Here is a 21,298-nt window from a genome sequence, read left to right as displayed (position 1 = left end):
AACACCCACCCACCCAAATGCCACAGACAACGAATGGGTAGGTAATGGCCTACGCATACAGATTTCAGTGTGTAGAGCGTAATACACACTCATTGTAATCAGTGTGTAATGGGTTATTTGATCCTGGAAACAACCTATGAATACTATCGTAGAACTCAATTTCATAGGAAGAAAGGCTTCCGGGAGGTTTGTTAACTGAGTCAATTACCACCGTTTTAAACTATTGCATGGTCATGTATATTTCTTTCGTTGGACATTTTCTGGAAAGTTGTTGAAGAAATGTTTAGATACAGCAACCAAGGAAATACCGCTGGAGGCAAAATTATTTCTATCACATGCAATAGGCTATCGGATAAGCATTGGCCATCATACATGTTTACATAATGGAGGTAATAAACCGTATTGCTTTTAAGGTTTGACTGCCCGCCCAATTAATATGCTTCTCTTTTAGTGGCATTTTGTAATTATTATGAACTGTTTTATGGTAGCAAAGAAGAATTGGAATCCTCATGCATTGCAGAGCAAATTAAGTACATTAAAATCCAACTATATTGAACAGCTAGCTACTACAAAGTACATTACTGTTCTAGGCCAAATACTTGAGCTGAAGCTGCGGTTATAGAGATGCTTATAAAGACCCGAAAGTCGATTACTTGAAGGAGAAGAAGAAGCAAATTAAAGTATCCACATATTACAATGGCTTTTCTCTCCCCAAAAATTCTTCCTTCATCTTCATCTTCATCTGTCAGAGTTTCTGTGATTATCTTATTTATATTGCTCTCCCATAATGTTGCTGCTATAACACTACCCAAAAATGGAACAACTCCAGCGGTGTTTGCTTTTGGAGATTCAATATTGGATACTGGCAATAACGATTACATCATTTCTATGACCAAAAGCAATTTCCCACCTTATGGGAGAGACTTTATGGGAGGAATGCCTACAGGAAGGTTTAGCAATGGAAGAGTCCCCTCAGACTTCGTTGGTAATCAAAACTCTAAGGAATACATATTCTTTGTGGTTTCTACTATTTTGGTTCTGCATATAGTCATATATATATACTACCATTATTGCTACATTTTTGTTGCTTAATACTGATTACTTAAGCAAAGTAATTTCCAGCTGAAGAATTAGGAGTGAAGAAGATGTTGCCGGCTTATCTGGATCCGAATTTGCAGCTTCAAGACCTACTTACTGGTGTATGTTTTGCCTCAGGAGGTTCAGGATTTGACCCTCTCACTCCCAAATTACAGGTCCATATATACATATTATAAATTGATATTTCTCAGGTGCGGACGTCCGTACCGAAATTTCGGTACGGATTTCCTGTTTTCGACCACTTTCCGGCTACATTTCTACATCTTAACCGTTCAGTTTTTAGGTCCTAATGTATAGATCACCTCTGAAAAATTTCAGCCAATTTGGTGATCGTTAAGGCATCCAAAATTGCAATTTACACGGAACCGTTCGTATTTATAATGGTAAATTGCAGTTTTGGATGCATTAACGGTCACCAAATTGGCTGAAATTTTTCAGAGGTGATCTATACATTAGGACCTAAAAACTGAACGGTTAAGATGTGAAAATGTGGCCGGAAAGTGGGGGAAAACGGGAAATCCGTACCGTCTGCACGGTACGGACGTTCGCACCTGAGACGGACTGTATTATAAATATCTTTACATTTAAAATCTTTAGCATATTATGCATCCTTGCTGTCTTCTAATTCTATTTGTATCAGTCTGGGTTTTCATTATCAGATCAATTAGACTTCTTCAAAGAATACAAAAGGAGGATAACTACCGCAGTTGGGGAGGAAAGAACAGCCACTATAATATCAAAAAGTGTATACGTTGTCTCCGTTGGAAGCAATGACATTGCAAATACTTATTTCTCTACACCACTGAGGAGCTCTCACTATGACATTCCAGCTTATACAGATCTCCTGCTCGAATCAGCAATAAATTTTGTTCAGGTACAATTCAAACAATTGCAAACATTAGCATTGCCCAATAACATTTAGTGCTAGGGTTAAAGTGTCATACTAGTACTATGCTTTTTGTTAGTTAATGTAGGAAGAGATTACAGGAACTTTATGCACTGGGAGCAAGAGTCATTGGAGTATTCAATTTTCCACCACTTGGGTGCTTGCCATCACAGAGAACACTGCATGGAGGCATAGTGAGGGCGTGCTACGAGGCCGAGAACCAAGCAGCAATCCTCTTCAACTCTAAGCTCTCCCCCCAAATAGATTCCCTCAATAAGAGACTTCCAGAAGCAGATGTCATTTACCTTGATATCTATACCCCTTTGCTTTCCGTGATCCAAAACCCTGCTCAATATGGTAAAGTCCCATCATCATTTTCATTATCTTTAACAGTAGCAAATTTAGTAAGTAATTGCCTGAAATGATTTATCGATCCAGGATTTGAAGTGGTGGATAAAGGATGCTGTGGAACAGGATATATTGAGGCTGGTCCTTCGTGTAACAAAGACTCCCCAGGTACTTGCAGTGACCCGTCAAAGTACCTATTCTGGGATGCTTACCATCCCACGGAGACAGGATACAGGTTCCTCACCTCTATGATTTCCGAACAATCATTATAACAAATTCTTCTGAGCAAGTTAAATGTACTCCTCAGATTGCTTATTTTTAATAATTGAGTTGGTTGGTTGTGTTCATTCAAGTGTTTGACCGAGACAACAGAAAGAAATTATCTACAAGACATCTATCTAGCTATTCTCTTTTTATTTGAGTTCTTTTAGCTCAAGGTACAAATTGTTATCTTGCAACTTGTTATAAAAACTCATATACACGAAGGGTGAGGTTGAATAAACCTCCTCTCATCCTAAAATGGCATGAGGTATTTATCAAACATAATCAATTGATTTTCTTTCCCAATAACTTCTTCCTAATTCTCAATAGTTGTAGTCCTAGTCATCTACCATAATGCTGCTGCTATAACACTAACAAAAAACAAAACTCCAGTATTGATTGTTTTTGGAGATTCAAAGACCGCGTATGAACACTATAGCCAAAGCCAATTCCCAAGGAAGAAAGCCTACCAGAGAGTTTAGCAATTGAAAAGTCCCCTCATGACAGGACATCTAAGTTCTCTGGGTGGGTTCTAATAAGATGCTTCGGCAGCTAAGAAGCACCGATACGGGTACGAGGATATGGTACGGTGCGATACGTAGATACGACAAATCTTAAATATAATAGGATACGGGTACGAGAAGGATACGTCAATATTATATATATATATATATATATATATATATATATATATATATATATATATATATATAGAAGAAGAAAAAATGTGAATATACATCTATCCAACAAACACTTGCAGATATATCAGCCATGTTATCTTTACCAACCATGTCAATTTTTTGTCTCCTATCTCTCTTCATCAAGTCCCACATTCACTATAACCTTGATCCCTCCGTCTCTCTCTCACAAGCATCATAAAAAATGAGGCATCAATGTGGCATCAATCTCAAGACTTCTCCTCTTCTGCTCCTTTGTCCTCCTCTTCCTAATCTTAATACTCAGATCAAACCTCTCATGTCCTCTGAAAACCCCATCTTCATCATCCACCACGATCTCAGAAACCCACCTTTCAAATTCAACTACTGATCAACCTCAAGTCCCAAAATGCCCATCACTTGAATGTACCAGAAGTGAGTCTGATTGAAGCTCCAAGCTCCAAGCAAATCGAATAAGAGGAGAAGTCTGATTGATCAAAGAAGAGGAGAAGTCTGGATCAAGCTGCGACTTGCGAAGAAGAGGAGAAGAGAAGTACTCGGTCAAAGCGGCTTTGAGATCTCGATCTCTAAGTCTTTTGGTTTTTTTTTTTCTTTTTCTTTAAGGGTATAAAGTCAGTATTACCCCCGCGTATCTAGTTTATTTACATCATTACGTATCTGCATAGGATACGGACGTATCCAAACCGTATCCAAATAGGATCCGCGTATCCGAGCGTATCGTACCCGTATTCCGGATCGATACGGGATACGAAGCCAAAATGGCGTATCCGTGCATTGTAGTTCGGCAGTCTTTCTCACTTCTAGTTAACAAAGGAAAAGTCTACTTACTGTATACTTTTTTTGGCAAGGTACGTACTTACTATTTACTTACCGGTGTAATTAAGGTCTGCTGCTGCACAATCACTCTATCCAACCATTAAGCTGAAGCTGTGCTTATGGACCTACAGTGACATTGTGATTATGAAATTCTTGTTTACAACTTCTCATGGTCAAATTAATCAGCTTCAAGTTTCGTAGAGGTACAAACTTGAACAAATTGCCAACATATTATGTTAGCACTGCGTAACTTGTCTAAAGAAATTTAAAGTGTCATATTAGTGCTATTTATGTTTTCCTTGTGCCATACTGAACATTGTGTCATGGGCCGACTGTATACGCAGCGGAATTAGCCCGTGCGGCGCCAAGGTTCCTCTGAACCGAGGCCAGCCTATCTTCCTTACTTCCCTGATACTCTATTTTTCTTTTTCTTTCTGTGTGCTTCTCTTGTCAACTTGACCCTTTCGACATCGTCCCCTTACTTGTTGGGGTTTACCAACGAAAGCTACTCACACATGAGTCTCACATCTTGTGACTAACCGATCGCTTCTTTGTGTCATGGTTGTCTTCCAAGACACTCACCCAACCGATAGGCTTTCGTGTCATCCCGGCTTGCGCCAGCCCATTGCTGACCTGCGTGCATCCCGCACGTTGATAGCAAGTAGCATGACCGTGTACCGAGACTAAGTTGGCATTCGCATTCTTTCCTTGGGTCATTCCTTAGCAGCATGCACACCTCAATTGCTTCGTGGGCATCACTTACACAACCCACTCAGCTCAAGGGCAACACATGCCCGCCTACTTCTCCTCGTGGGCATCATTATGCAACCCACTCGGCTCATGGGCAACACATGCCCGCATACTTCGCCTCGTGGACATCACTTGCACAACCCACTCGGCCCCTAGGGAGCACATGCCCGCATCCTGCGCCTCATGAGCATCACTTGCACAACTCACTTGGCTCCTAGGCAACACATGCCCGCATCCTGCGCCTCGTGTGCGTCACTTGCACAACTCACTTGGCTCATGGGCAACACCTGTCCGCGTACTCAAGCCTTGTGTGCCATCCTAACGAGCCATCTAGGCCTTGTGGCCTTTCCCAACTAACGAGGCTACCATGTTCTCTTCTTGATGACTGTCATGGCTCCAAGGCATATTATAGCTCGTCGGCCATTCCTCCCTGCCGTCTTTGCTTGTTGGCACGCCACTCAAGTGAGCAACTTATCCTCGATGCCCCTCTTAAGTTTCCTTCAGTCTAGCACGGGGTCACTCCTCCCGTGCTTGTTGGCATCACTTTTCTTTGGGGCAAGGTCGAACCCTAACACATGCCCACGTCGCTTGCTCCGTGGCCAATGAGCACCACGAGGTCCCGACATATCTTTTGTAAGCCCACATGTTTGTCTAACTCCGATGGCATAAGGACCGCCCTCTTGCGGCCAATACCGTCCACGAGACATCCTAACTCGTGGAAACATATGCCGCCCCTTTTTGACGACACATGCCCGGCCCCCTAGGCCCCCCATGGGTGCCCAGGAGAAGCTCACTTAGTGCCCCATGAAGGCCAGCACCGGGAGTGGTGGAGAGCTTGACACCATGTCTCCCCCTATAGAGCATATTTTATTTAAATGACCAAGGTGGCATGGGAGGAAACATCAAACCAGTCGAGGAGACTAATATGCCATAACTAATTCATAGAAAATCCAAATGACATGTCTTCAAGTGTGTTGAACTCGTCTCGACGTCCCGAACATTTCTCATGTTTTGAGTTTTCCCAAATTCCAAGCCGAAGTACCTCGAACCAGAACTTCTACTTAATTACAACAATGCTACTCGCCCTTCATTTAGCTTCAAGCTCGCCCTTGAGCTCCAAGGCTCGCTCCTCCCGGCATTTCCTTCACAAAGTGTCACGATAGCACTACTCTTAAGTGCGGCTCGTGACACATTGCTAGGCAGACTCGTCTTCAGGTTTTAGACAATTGTAAACTTCTCTTGAGGCATCACCCTGAAAGTGGCCTGGAGGGAAAACAAGATTGTTCACTGAATCAAGAGTTACAATAGTGTCTGAAATATGTACTACTATATGGTAGATCCAGCATAATATCCTGGAAAACATGTATCTATATTATATTTCAATAACAAAAGAAATGCATGTCCCTGATACGTCTAAAAGATGCACAACTTAAACCTTGCACTCACATGTCATCGTTGGTAGTATAGTGATCAAGCAAGGGTCATTACCCGCTGAAGATTGTTCCTAAACTGCTAATCAAATGTCACAAACTACTCTAAACTATGCTACTGAACAGTTAACGAAAATAAATTAATTAACTAACCTAAACTCGATGGAATTTTCTGTAAATTTTACAGGACACTAAAAACACATTTAATAACACGAATACAAAATTTCCAAACAATCGGAGTTGATTTGATATATGAAATAATTCACGTAAAACCGAACACAGTAAGATAACAAAGCAGAAACAGATTTTATAACTTTAAAACTATTGATAGAAACAAAGCTAAGGACTCATTCTCCACCACCAAACACACTCAATCATATCAAAGCTCAGTTATGGAATCCTAATTCTCAATTGAATTTACCCGGAGTTAACTCACAAGCTCGAATTAACCCATTACCCTTTCTTAGTTCCTCATTAAGTGAATACAAGCTCACCACTTAATCTATTTCCGATTATGCAACCTAGACACAAGCTCGCTAAGTTTAACATATCAAAATCATTAAGCAAGAAAAGGGTTTGGATAAATCTAGGGTCACAAGTACATTGGTAGTCTTGCTAAACCTAGGGTTTGAGTCACATGTAATTCAAGAAAACATTTTGCTACTCAATTGGAATCAACACACGACATATACGAATCTAGTGTTACTCCTAGCATTAGAACCCTAACCTATTCATTTAGTTGCGCACCTAAACAAACAAGCAAAGATTCATCTTGTAGACACAGTGAAACAAACACTCAATTGATAATATAGAAAACCAAAAACTGAATTGTCTTCAATATGAATTGAACATGTTTAGGGCTTTGAAATTGCCCCTAGCTACAAAAGTATTTAGCTGGACATAGTCATGAAGAAAACAAAAATTAGAAGAAAGGAAGAGGAAGAGATGGAGGCTAGCTGAAGGCAGAAGATGTCGTTCTTTCTTATTTTTCTTGTGCGGCCGAACGTACGTCTTTATTGCTTAGGTTAGGAGATTTTCACTTCTTTTCCTTTTAGGATTCAAGTAGCTTCTCCTCTAAGATTCCTAATAATTTTCACCCATAAAAATATGTCATATATCTCTAATAAACAGAGATATTCAGTTAATACTCGTCGGTGGGCTTCTAAAAGGAATTCAGGCCTCAAATCATGGATTTCCGTCAAAGTGTCAGATTCTCGGACTGCCCAACCTTGCTGTACTAAATCGGCCATAACTTCTTGTAGAATGAACCGTCAAAAGTTCTGGAAACTAGACATCGAAGGCTTTCCAACCATATAAGGCTCACTGTCTGATTCATTCTGAGCTGCTCTCAGTTTCATGTCGAAGTTGACTGATCTGCACAGGCAGATTTACTGATTTAGCTTCCTTTCTTCTACTTTGCTCCATAACACCTACAAAACATAAAAATAAAGTAAATGACTCAAATAGATGGAAAACTAGCTAAGAAAACATGAAGAAATCAATACAAAATCATGTACATTTATGAGCTTATCAGTCCCCTGTATAAGAATTTTTTTTTGTCTCTTGCAATTTGTTAGCAATCACAAAATGTTAACCGCGCCTACAAATTAAATCCAATTAGTTGCAGCATAACCAAATAATCTGTTATTGGACACTTTTTCGGATATTTGATGAAGAGATGCAACGACCAACAAAAGGAAACAAAAATTCAGAAGGAGATAGAAATGCCTTGCAGCTTTAGTAGGAATTTAATTTCTAAGATAACAACTATCATTGGACATAGAACTCGTCATTACCTGCATAAGCTTGCGCTATTGAGAGTTTTATAAAGGCTATGTACTATGCTTAAAGGCTATGTAGGGCATTTATATATTAACTAGATTAAAAACTTATCCAACCGAACATGTGATTTAGAGTCAGCTGAACATAAACTAATTAAGTAGGATAATATCTAGATATTTTAAGTTGGGTCTTTTCCCGTATACCCAAAAAGCCACTGTATTTTGCCCAACTGCCCAACACTCTTGTATTACACTATTACTTTTAGGGAATGACTAATAAGGATAAGTCCTTTTAGAAATGCCTTTTGTATCCTATGTTGACCCGTGGTTGTAACAGTAGTATTTTGAAAAAACTTTGTTTTAAACGACAAAAACAAAAACAAGACTAGCCTTCAACATACCTAAGTTTTTCACGTAACGGCCTCCTGCCTAACGGTTACTTTAACAGGCAGAATCACTGCTGCTTGTCCTAATTTTTGGTTTTAAAACTGATTTTTTCAGGTGATAGTACAATTAGAACCTTGGATCTCTACAGGATGCATGCATTTTAGTGAAAACATAACAATACAGAATGATCAAATGACCAACATATTTAAGGAAATAAAAAGAAAATTTGAAGAAGTGGGTGAGCAACCATATGAATTTATTTATTCAAATATACATACATGTTAAACATTCAGAGCCTCATTCTTAGGTAAACAGCTAAAGACTGTTTAGCTATCCATGAAAACAGATACTTACTTGTACTGAAAGCACTTACTTCACACTTCTAAACTGGAAAGGAAGCACACTGCTATACTATTTGAGAGAAGACTCTTCTGCTCAATTTTTGAATCTAGAACTGATATGGAAATTTTTGAATAATCTTCGAATGCCTTACAACTGAAACTAAAGCTCCTTATATAGGGAGCGGAACTCAAACGAGAATTCAAAACCTAAAAATGTACAGAACAACTCCGTGAACTTCTGCTTTTCTGAGTGCTCCTGATAATGGAGATCAGTCAAGGAAAAGCAAAAGTATTTGGTGAAATGTTTTTCACCTTTCTCTTTTCTGAAAAGCAAAAGTACCTTTTAAAAAGATAACAGTTGCTTCTTTGTTTTGGTGCTCTTTTCTTCACCAGCTGCTACATGTTGTCGTCAGTTTCTGAACAGTGGCCAAAGACAAAGGAGTTGTTGTCTGCCTGGGCCATTCTTACTATTGTAGCATTGTCTTCGACATCTGTATCAACATACATCTTGTAGTGGTTGTCATTTTCAAGCTTTTCCACCCATTGCATGCATGTCATTGTCGAGTCTATCTCTTTTCTGGTGAGAGATAGGAATAGGTCACTGCTGACTACGTCAGGATGATCGTAAGCAGTGATAATGATTTTTTCTCCTGCTGCCAGGAAGGTATTGCTGATATCTTCAGAGATGATCTTCTTGATATATTCTAGGGCCATGGCTTTCATCCAAGGGATTCTTGAGTTTGGTTGGCCATTGTACCCGACACAGGCAGGTTGCAGATATTGTCTTTGAATAATTCTCACATAGTGATATGGAGAAATGTACTCAACCTTACCATTTGCCCTCTGGATCCATTCTGGGGGAGTGGATCGAAACTTCAGAAAGCGTACAATCATTTTTTCTAATATTTTTGACTGTGTTGACAATGATAGGGGGCAAGCCTTTGAGATCATCATTTGTTTTAGTCCATAGATTATGGACAAAACCGTTTTCAACAAGCCAAAGCTTGTGTTCTTGAGGATGTTCACTCTGAACATTTACCAGGTATCTTCCAACATAGGGTCCTGTAATGATGAAGAGGGTTGGAGTAATACGATCTTCAGAATTATGACTTCCTATCAAACAATGGAATTCATGCCAGACTGACTCTTTGAGTGCTATGATAGGGACCCTAGCACTTTCTAGATCTTCTAGGAAGTGAATTTTTTCTTTCTTGACAGCACTCTGCTGTAGTTCTTCAAACTGTGGCCTTGCATTTTCATAAAGTTCTTCAGCTAATGCAAAGAGAGCTGGAAACATCAGACCACTGCTTCTTTCCTGAAAGGCAAATAAAAGGTTATCCAGAATTGCCTTCTGGTGGTAAGCTAGTCTCCTGCCAGTTCTGAACACAGGAGTATCGAAAGTTCGAAGTTCATAATTAAAAACATTTATTACTCCAGTTGGAGTAGGTTTGCTTTTTGGCAAAGCAACAGCCGTCAACGGTCTTGATGAGCCTTTACTGTCTGCCGTTTGAGACGGGCTAGCCAATCCTTTACCCTGGGACTGGTCAGTTGTAGCTCAGTCTTTTGAACTTAGCAGGAATCTTTTGAGGATTTTTTCTTTAGATTCCTCAGCCGGTTCAGGTTCTTTCTCAGATCTTCTGCTTCTAGGATTGCGACCTTCGTCGTCATCTCTTTGACTGAACATGGCTAATTCCTTTGTTAAGGCGTCTGGAAGATAATTCTTATTTCCTGCAATTAATTCAACGACATAATCATATTGGTTAAGAAATAATTGCCAGTTAGCTAATCTTCCTCTGTCAGCAGCTTTAAAATTTTTGAAATTCTTTACTCTAGCACAATCGGTGCGGACAGTAAAGGGTTTTCCAAGAAAAGCTGGAGAATTTAAAATTGTTTTCTTGACAGCCAAAATTTCTTTTTCCCCTGTGGGATAATTCAGTTCTGCAGGGCTGAACTTGCTGCTACAAAATTTGCAGATCTTTTCAATGTTAGATCCAAGCGTTTTTGCCAGAACAACACCGGACCAATAATTATCACTCGCATCTGTTTGGAGGATAATCTAATCATTTTCCTCTGGTTGCTGTAGAGGAGGAAGGTTTTTGCAGAGATTTTTTATCTGCTTCACAATTTTTTCATCATCTTCTGTGAAGTTCCATTTTCTTTTGGAACTTGTCTTAGGAGATAATATTGTTGTTAACCCTGAGATTTTGGGAATGAAATCTCTCCCATAATTTATGACACCAAGGAATCTCTCTAGACTCTTAGCATCAGGAATTCTATCTGGGAATTTCCAGATTTTCTCAAGGATATGATGTTGGAGTTTTATCACTCCATTCTTGATATTTATTCCTAGGAAATCAACTTCATCGAGGATAAAGAAGATTTTCTTTTCTCATAGGATAATTTCATGCTGAACTATCAGCTTTATTACCTCATGGAGGTGTTTCATGTGTTCTTCTCTGTTTTTGGAGAAGACCAGGATGTCATCTATGTAGACGACGCAGAACTCCGCAACATGTTTGAAGATGTTGTCCATTTTTCTCTGGAAGATTGAGGGAGCTTGCTTTAGACCAAAAGGCATTACTAGCCATTCATAATGTCCTTGTGGTGTTCCAAATGCAGTGAGAGGTACACTCTCAGGGTGCATTTTGACCTGCCAGAAACCCGACTTTGCATCGGATTTCGAAAAGACCTTGGCTCCTCTGAGCTGGTTAATCAATACTCTTACTTGAGCAATTTGATAACCATATTTGACAGTCTTTTTGTTGACATCTCTGTAGTCAATCACCATTCTAGCTTTTCCTCTTAGATTTTCTGCATGATTTCTCACGTAGAATGTTGGAGCATGATGAGGGCTAGTGGAAGGTTGAATTAATCTCTTGTTCAGGAGATCTTCAATATCTTTTCTGAATTCTTTTTGGTCTTCCTCTTTGTACTGAGGAATGGCTTTGACATGACAGATAGCATTCATGTCATGCAATCTTAATTCACAGACCACTGGGTCTTTTTCCCAAAACTTTTGGGGATCTACATCGATGTTCTGCTCGAGTAGTTTCTTGATTTTCTCAAGAGTGGGAATTTTCTGGGATTCCAGCTTATTCTGGAAATGCTTGAGATTATGCTCATAGATAAAACTAGCTTCTGCTTCTTCACTAGTTTCTTCAACAAGTAATTCTTCTTGTTGTTTGATTTGGAGTATGGGTTCAAATTTGGGTTTGTAGGGGTTAAGATCACCACTATTCGGTTGCGATCTCTGATATTGGATAGTAAAGTGAGGACCTACTACACTTTTGGCTTGAGTAAGCCTGTCTGCCCAGAACACCCGTTCTCCTTTTCTGAAGCCTATTGCTTCTTCATCCTGAATAAATCTCTGTTGGAGAATAAAATCATTTCCCAACAAGAAATCTGAGCCTTGGCCTTCAGATTTCCAGACATTATGGATGATAAATGTTCCTCCACCAATGGTGATATGAACATTTTTTGCTACTTTATTCATGGTGAGATGGCTTCCATCAAATGTGACACCAGTAGCAGTTCTTTTCTTATCTTCTTTCCAGAGTTCTTCTGGAATTGCAAATCTTTTTGCAACTGTAAATCCTGATCCATTATCTACAAAGGCATGTAGATGATATTTTTTGTGATCAGGGAATTTTAGTCAAATCTCTATGTAGTTGATGTATCTACTTGTAGAGACGACTTTCGATTGTTGAAGCTCATTTTCTTGAGCTTGTTCCTTAGGAATGAACGGTTTACATTCTTCTGGAACAATTTCTGGTGGTTCGACCAGTTCAAACTTTTCAGTTTCATCGATTCTTTCTTCATCGATGAGTTCTTCCTTTATTTTTGAGGAAGATGGTTCCATGGTTTCCTGGAACAAAGTTTCTACCTTTTTCTCTTTTTGTTCAGAGAAATATTCTTCATATTCTTGTTCAACCAATTGGCTGACAAGGCCATTCTTGGTTTTTCTTCTTGCTTCAGCTATGAAGCATTCTTTGTGATAAGTCTTTTTTGACTCTTCACAAAACATAGGGAGACCATCCTTTTCGTGACATAAACAGTAGTCACAAACGAATGTACCAGGGTTCACCTGATAAGAAGACATAAAAGATTCTGTCTTACTTTCTTCCCAGTTTTTTATTTTCAAAACATTCATTTGTCTGGATTCGAAGTACTCTACTTCAGAATCTGTCTCAGACTCAGATGAATCTTCTTCTTAAGACCAGGCAGAGTAGACTGACCTGTCGTCTTCTTCATCATCAGAATAGGCTATTTCGTAGCCTTTCATGTTTGCTGTTTCTACTATCCGCTCATATTCTTCAAAAAGAGCCTTAGTAGATCTTTTACCCTTTTCCGGGCATTCATTGGCATAGTGCCCTTCAGCTTTACATAACCAACATCTGCAAGCTTTCTTGCTTGGTTGTTTATGTAGATGGGTATTCTTCTTTTTCTTGAAGAATTTCTTTTTTGGATCTTCATCCTGTTATTTCTTGTAATTGGAACTTTTCTTGAATTTCCAATTTTTTCTTTGATTACTCTTTTTGAATTTTTTAGAGTAATATTTTCCCTTCTTCTTTCTGTAGAACTTGGATTCATGACATCCCCAGTTGGTTGACATATCCAGTATTCCGTAACAAAAATTTTCAACTCCTTTGAGTTGTTTCTTGGCCATCTTAGCCCTAAGATTGGCTTTGCATTGTTCTTTTAGTAATTGCTGGATTCTGTCGGCAATTCCTCCAACTGAAAATCTTTCAATTGGTTTTTCTGCTATGCTTTCTCGCACAGCTGTTCTCCATGGTTCAGGGAGTTTCCAGTGCAACAGGTTGACTAGATCAGTATTTTCTAGTTCACCAATTGTACAGTAATATTCTTGAAATTCATTCAAGTATTCTTCAAAATATCTCATGTCACAGATTTTGAGAGCATAGATATTTGATTTGGCCGTTTCTTTAGCCTTTTCACTCAGATTTGAAAGATCTCCACAGAACTGATCGTACAGGGGTACTGCAAAATCATACGGAGATTTCGAAGTTTTGATCTCTTCCAGCCATTCTTTTCCTCTTGTTGTCTCTTTGAAAGAGAAATAATACTTCTTAGCTACTCCAGTAAGAGTAGTTTCAAAGTACATCTGAAGATCAGGAGCTTCGAATTTTCCAAGAGTAAGAGCAGAGGCCATCATCAGGCTATCTACCCATTGGTCAAGAGTTTTTCTCGTGTCTCGAGCTTTGTCTAGGTCTAACCAGATACCATAATTTGAAATTGGTACTCTGGGTATCTTGTCCTCTGGGACAAATCTTTGAGAATTTCTTTCTCCATTTCTGCCCGTAGGGGCTTTCTGTATAGGGAGTTTTACTTTTCCCTTTTCTCTAGTGATGAAAGTTTTGGAGCTTTCTCATTCTTCCATTTCAACATCTTGGTAGGTAAGGAGTTTTCTTTCCTTTCCTGGTTTGAAATTTTTCATCTCTTCGATTAGTTTTTCTAATCGTTCAGGATTTTCGCAGAATTCTGCTTCTTCATAGAGATCATAGAGCTTTTGTGCTCTAAGCATATTAACTGGTCTGTTTAGATCAGCTTCTAGTTCTTCTTCGGTGATGAACTCTGAGGGTTCTTCAGAGTTTTTTGTACCACTAACACTAGCATCTCTAGTGCTGTAGCTTCTTCTGAGAAGATTTTTGTTTATCCTGATATTCTCAGGACATGCATCACTTTTTCTGTGATTTTCAAAATTTAGACTGATTTCTCCAGTCTTTCTACTTTCATAAATTTTAGCTTTTGCACTTTCTGCTGGTAGCTTCGGACCAGATAATTTCCATTCAATAGGAAAAGTTACTTCATTCCAAGTAACCTTATGGATCTGTTGTGAATGGTTCTTCTGACTGGTAAGGAATCCAGTAGTAAGGTCAGGGATGTTTGATATCTTCGTCTTTGGCTCTACTGTAGTACTCATCAATTTATAGTATATTCTGTATACTATTGCCAATTCTTGCATATCATTTTTCATAGATATGCCATCTATCTTGACTCTCAGTCTTAGACAGTGAGCTGCATCTTTCAAGCTGGTCGAGAAGTTTGGGAAGCAGTTGAAATAAGCCACTTGATTGCAGAGAGATGCTTCAAGGGTTCCCAAAAGACTGGCTTGAAAATTTGTTAGTCTATTGTCTTGTAAGACACATAGAACTGAACAGTTTATGCCTTCGCGAGCTAGAAGTTTTATGCCTACTTGGACTGCTCCAATATGCATAAATTGATAATTTTTTGATCTGGCTCTGGCAACTTCAGCAGGAGTGATCAGTAATAGATCTGTTTCTCCTGTTGTGGAGGGGGTTGTAAATTCCAGTAATTTGAAATGATGGCTATCCATCAGGTCAAATGTTCCCCTTTTGTAGATTTGTTTGAAATCTAGCTTTGGAATTGAGGCGTTTTTTACCTCATGCTCGATTTCATTGTATTCAAATTCTTCAGCATTTAGGAGTTGTACTCCTTTCTTTTTCCCGAAGATGCTCATCATCTTGACATCTCGAGTTTCTTTTGGTTTTTCATACCGAATACTAGTAGAACTAGTTGAGGGATCCAGAAAAATCATGTTTGGAACAGGATTCTTTTCCGGTCTTTCTAATGGTTTGAATCCATTAGCTTTCTTTGTTTTTATTGTAGGCACTTTCTTGTCCTTCAGTATATTCTTCATAGAATCCAGCGTTTTTTGCTGTTCATTGATTTTTCTACTAACACTTGTTAGTTTTTCTTCTTCCGTTTTTGAAAGTTCTTTGATATAATCCAGTTTGTTTTCCAATTTTTCTAATTGGTGGATTATAACAGGAATTTTTTCTAGATGCTCTTGATATCTAGATATTTCTTTCTGCAGGTTCTGATATTTTTCATCAGATGATTTTAATAGAGAATTCAGTCTCTCTATTATTAAATCAGACATTGTCCCCATTGGGGATTCCCCTCACTACTAGAAATCTGTTCATAGACATCGCATGTTTTAAATCGGTCAGACTTGCACACGATGTAAAAACGTAATCTAACATCGTTTTACGAAAATACCGATTTAAATGTATATCATTAGCATCGGGTCTTAAAATGACCGGTGTTAAAAGTTTTGTTTGAAAATTTGCGGGAACCTATTTTTGCAAAACGCGCTAAGTGTTTTAAGTGAATTGAAGAAGCGGGTACTAAATCTAAAAACTTTCACACTTAGAAAAAAAAAAATTAAAGCCCGATCCCAAAAGTTAGACAGAAAACCCTAAGCTCTCGCGCGGCCTCCTTCTCACTCGAACTTGCCTTCATTCTAAACTCACCCCAATCTGGATCTCCTCCCAAACCCGACCTCCATCTCCTCCCTTCCTTCCTTCCTTCATCTACGTCCTCAGCTTCTTCGGCATCAACTCCGTCCAGTCTGGCATCGACTTCGTCCAGTCCGGCATCGACTTCGTCCAGTCCGTCCTCAGCTTATTTGTCGAAGCATTTCTAAACAGCGCCGTTCAGTCTTAGCCTATGGAATCGAATCAAGAGAGCGGCGGCCAGTCGGCGCGACTCACTTCAGAGAACGACTCCGTTGTGGGATTCGAAGGATTTGCCTGTAGAAGGATTCTAGGAGTCGCCGGTCGGAGGCGAAGTAATCTTAGTACGTATCGTTCTAGTTCTATATATGTAAATGATAGAGTCAATTTCAGTTGATGGTATCAGGCTTGTGGGAGATTTGTTGTGTTTGTACTTTTTCTGTTTTGTTTTGTTGCAATTCTGACTGTTTGATAATTTACAACGTCTGACAGACTTCCCATCGTTTGCTTTGTGGAAACCTAGACCTAAGAATATGCTGCTTGACTAGAAACAACAGAGCCTCAAGATTGGCGATGGGATCAGTCAGTCTTTCACTTTCTTTTGCGAGTTTTTATGCTGGACATGGTCACTCTCTGTTACCAGGTGCTGGAGATTTTGCTTGGGTCCACAGATTACTTGACTTGGCGGACATTTGGAACCTCGGCTGCATCTTCGGTACTTTCAATTTCCATTCATACTTTCTTAATTCAGTTGAGATTTTAATGGTTCAATTAGTTGATTGAGTGTTTTGTGTATTCTGAAATTGAATATTGTAGCTGAGATGGTTATCGGGGATGTACTGTTTGTTGGAAGTACTAAGATTCTCCCAGGTAGGGCTTTGGGGATCTGGATAAAAACAATTTATTTACTGGGATCTGGATAAAAACATTCTTCATGGAACTTGTTCTTAACAAAACATTAGGAACTTGTTCTACAGAGAATTTAGACCCTTCTCTCAGAAAAAAGAAGAGAGATTTCTATCTCAGAGAGAGAGAGAGAGAGAGATTGGAGATCGTGTCAGATCGGGAACAAAAACTTGTAAGAGAAATCTCTAACATTCTTGGTGTTCTGTTCTGTGTTTGTTTTTGGGATTTCTGCAATGTTGGTTTAGTTTCCAGTGCAAAGCGTGGAACTTTGAGGGTGTTTCTAATTTTTCTTTAATGGGTATATCTTTGTTCTGCTAATGGTGGCTATTAAACTACTATTAAAGAAGTTAAAATGGAGAACATAACTACTATTAAACTAGTAATAGACTTAAAATCTAAGGACGGAACTTTTGTCAATGAGTGTGATACTTGTTCTTGAGTCTCATTGAGCTTATGGTTGCCTTTTCCTGACTTGATTTAGTGCAAGGGTTATAGATGCGTTGTCCTCCAAACTAACAGAGTCTGGGGAATTTGTTTTGATGTGTCGATTAAATGGTCATGGTGGTTTATACTTTGTAATTTTGCCCCTGCTTCTGTTTGTGAGTCCCAATTGAACTGGGTCATAGAAAATTTTGAGTGTTCTTGGTAATTATTATTGTGGATTTGTTCTTGTAACACTTGCTTAATGATTATCTGCATTGTATGTTCAATTCTTCATATGGTGATGAATTTGCTGATGATATGATTTTGTATGAGCTTGAGAATGGTAAGCAAGAACAATTTTAGTGATAGTTGGTTGGTTCTTGGAAAATTCTTCAGAAGTTAATGTTCTATTGGTGGTTGTTTCTGCGTTTATTATCTGTTTCTTGATAATTGTATATTCAATTTTCTACATTGGTCTCTCGTCAGGTTTTCGCACGATTTACACCTCTACAATGTGGCTGGATTCTTGGACTAAGAATGAGATGGACCTGGGTTTCTTGGTATATAAATATGCAGTGCGCTTTGGGTTGTCTTCAAAGAGCTTTTGTGACCTTATCACTGATATGGGTTCTCATGGGTGTACAGGGGTGGAATTATGATTTCTTATTTTGAAAGTTGATGATTATACTTCTTGAATCTCCATATATTGCAGCTTTTTACCATTTGGAATTGTATTAATAAGGTCATATCTACTATATCAAGTTAATCGAGAGATGCTAGTATGACATGCAAGATGTAATATATACCGGTCATGACATTGTTGATGCATGTAAGAGCAGTAAGTTCCTTTATTTGAATCAATAGATTTAACTTTGACCTCAACTAGCAACCTTCCATGGATACATGTCACCTCAACTAGCAATTTGACTTAAATGTCTACATTGGTATCATTCTTTGTCACAACATTTCTGATACAATCTGTTTACTTAGGTGCTGATCTCCAAAAGGGAATAGCCAGAGGCTCCTCTTTCCCCTGCAATGGATGCTGTAATAAGAGTATTCAAACGTGTCGCTGGATTATCTAAGTGTGCAGGCGAGGCAGAGTTGTCTGGTGCTGCTGGAGTTGCATTCTGTTCCATCCGTTTGTTGGTAGCATCCACACAAGCGATTAATTTAATTGGAAAACAAGGATCATTAATCAAATCTATAGAGGAGAGTACCGCTGCTTCTGTGCGAGTGTTGTCTGGAGGTATGCTTTTAGTGTGGTACAGTGTTGATTTTCTCTAATCAGTAAAATATCAGTGGTTTCCGTATCTTATCTTCATTGTCTTACCAGTGTTCAAGTCTTATCCTTTTTTCTCCAAGGCAGAGTATAATTATCATGTAGCTATTTTATGTGGTTATCACCGTTTCAAATTAGCAAGGAGTCACTTACTGAAATTTGGAACTAAAATGATTCTTGTATTTCAAATTAGCAGCATAGAGCCACAGAGAGAGGAGGAGAATTTTTTTGACCCATCACTTAGCTGAGAATGACCCATCACTACTATCAATTAAAAGCTTTGTTATTTGCAATCTCTCTTTACGTCCAGATTTTTGTAACCGTGTAGGTAAAGGAGCTTGCAGTCCAGCACGTAAAGTAAAGTACTTTTCAGCTGTAAGAAAGTACTCAAATTTTTGGAAGCAACAACTAAATGATCACCATTGTCTTTTCGGGTAGCTAGCAGCACTTTAATGATCAATTTTAAGAGAACCATCCAAATTGAGCAGTTTTAGTTTTTCTCTTAGTATGAGGAGGATTATGTCTCCTATAATTTGTGAAAATTAAAGAAGCATAAAACATAATTTGAACAGGTTCTATGAATATTTAGAAAATAAATCATAGCAAGTACATAAAGCAATAGAAAAAGTTGATGGCTTTGATGGCTTTGACCACAAATGTGATGAGAGATGATAGTGATAAGGTAAAGTGGTCATGCTTTTTCTCACTTGGTATTCCGATGTGAATTATGTGTATTGAGATTCACTGCCTTTTTAGTACCTTTTAAGCTCAGTCATGTCGGTATTTCTTTTTGTTTAGTTTAGTAATACCAAAAATCACTGTCATTAGGTTTTTGTTGCACTGTGAAACTGACTTTGTCATTCTCTTGCAGGGCCTTGGATTACAAGTTGTGAAATATTTGGCTGCCAAATATGAAGAGCTAGGGTGTGAAGTGAAATGGATGGGCAAGCCTGATAAGGTGATCTAGTCACATTGGTCTGGTTACCGCTGTTAACTTCACTTCATGTGAACCTTTAGCTTAATACATATTTCTCTTGCACTTGACTACTAAGATGAATTTTGAGCAAGGCTAGTTTTTGCTTTGAAGCAAAGTTTGGTGTTGAAATTTTGTAGATTGTTGCTCATATGTTTCTAGGCTAGCCTTTGTAGGTTTTGGGGTTTTCTTTTGTGACATATGTTCAATCATGAATTTGGAAAGAAAATTAAGGAGAGCCCCAATTTTTGGATGATTATGAAATGCATTTCTTTTCCTAGCAGCAGCTAGATGCAAACTTAGCTCATCACGCTTGTCAAAATGAAGTGAAGTATATAAAAGCATAACAAAACAGTAATGCCAAGGAAAACGAAGTCACTTGAGAGATTAGAAATCAGTATCAAAATAAAAATCGATGTCTTATGATTATTAATGTATCGAGTTGTGTCTGCAGAACCGATGTACTCAAAATCAGTGCACATTGATTTTACAAAACAAAAGCGATGTCTACAATGAAACAACACATCGGTTCTAGAAAAAGCAAGCGATGTACATAAAACCATTGAACATCGTTTTGCTTAAATGAAAACGATGTGCTGTGTTAAATGAAACATCAGGCCTTAAAAAAAAACCGATGACGCCTAAAGATACAGACATCGGTCCCAAGAAAATAATGTGCCAAGCTACATGTAAAAATGCCCACGAACAAACCATACTCATGGCAACTGATGTCTACAAGTGTACTGGACATCGCTTATGGAATAGAAATCGATGCAAATGTTCACGTAGGTATTGTTTGACATATACTTTATTAAGCATAAAATGTGAAAATATGAAGAATTAGACATACCTAACATACAAAAATATGATGATTATAACGATTATACATCGATTTATTTGTTAGAATCGATGTTGGTTGTTGTCTGGGACATCGGTTGAAAACGCGCTTATACTGATGTCTATACTTTTCTCTACACCCACTAAGACATCGGTCGAAAATTAGTTTAACATCGGTCCAGAACCGATGTCTATGAACAAAATTCTAGTAGTGCCTGCTGAGCTCTTTACAAGCTCTGATACAAGTGATTTGCGGATCTAACCAATGCTCAAATAATCAAGAGGTTTTTGTTCCTCTTCCAGAATATATAAGAGATTATCAATATCTTGTTCTAGCTTATAGATTCTGGTTTGAAGTCTATAGATGATATCCCAGTAGTTTGGAGTTTCTCTACTAAGACTTTCTCTATATTCTTTCAATTTTCTCAATTTTTCTCTTTCCTTTTGCAATTCTTTGCTAGTATTTTTGCAGATAGCATTCAACTCAAGTCTGTCAACGATTGAAATCTTGAATAGTAAATTGTACTGTTTACCTGTGAAATAGAGGATGATTGCAACGTCTGTATATATATGTAAACGAATAAACTCTGATGGGCCCACCACGTTTCATCAAAACTTTAAACAAATAATGAAAATAGACAGCAAAGAAACAACCAGACTGGCAAGGACAACCAAGAAAGGGTACTACTGGTAAGGGTTTTGCTAAGATGGGTAGGTAGGAATGGAAAGGAGAAAAAGTTGTGTAAAGAGGAAGAAAAATAAGACACTGGGGTGTATGAGAAGTATTCTCGAGGATTTAGGGTGTATGAGCATTAACCCTTTTAA

General features: G+C 38.5%; 1 protein-coding gene and 1 long non-coding RNA gene across 3 annotated transcripts; both read left to right on the top strand.

Annotated features, from left to right (window-relative positions):
* Positions 1–597: 597 nt before the first annotated feature.
* Positions 598–2,748, top strand: LOC133727179 (GDSL esterase/lipase EXL3-like). Its single transcript, XM_062154801.1, has 5 exons — positions 598–985; positions 1,123–1,253; positions 1,739–1,972; positions 2,086–2,341; positions 2,423–2,748. The coding sequence occupies exons 1-5, from the start codon at positions 697–699 to the stop codon at positions 2,602–2,604; spliced, it is 1,092 nt and encodes a 363-aa protein (XP_062010785.1). The 5' UTR covers positions 598–696; the 3' UTR covers positions 2,605–2,748.
* A 13,525-nt stretch (positions 2,749–16,273) lies between these two features.
* Positions 16,274–20,575, top strand: LOC133727372 (uncharacterized). 2 transcript variants are annotated; one of them, XR_009855143.1, is made up of 5 exons: positions 16,274–16,396; positions 16,545–16,767; positions 17,868–18,210; positions 18,372–18,630; positions 19,535–20,575. It is a non-coding gene; the product is annotated as an uncharacterized LOC133727372 (long non-coding RNA). The 2 variants fall into 2 exon arrangements; XR_009855142.1 differs by having other exon boundaries at positions 17,868–18,630.
* The last annotated feature ends 723 nt before the right edge of the window (positions 20,576–21,298 follow it).

The sequence above is a fragment of the Rosa rugosa genome, chromosome 1, assembly GCF_958449725.1.
Source record: "Rosa rugosa chromosome 1, drRosRugo1.1, whole genome shotgun sequence".
NCBI classification, from domain to species: domain Eukaryota; kingdom Viridiplantae; phylum Streptophyta; class Magnoliopsida; order Rosales; family Rosaceae; genus Rosa; species Rosa rugosa.
This window is presented reverse-complemented; position numbering and strand designations above follow the sequence as displayed.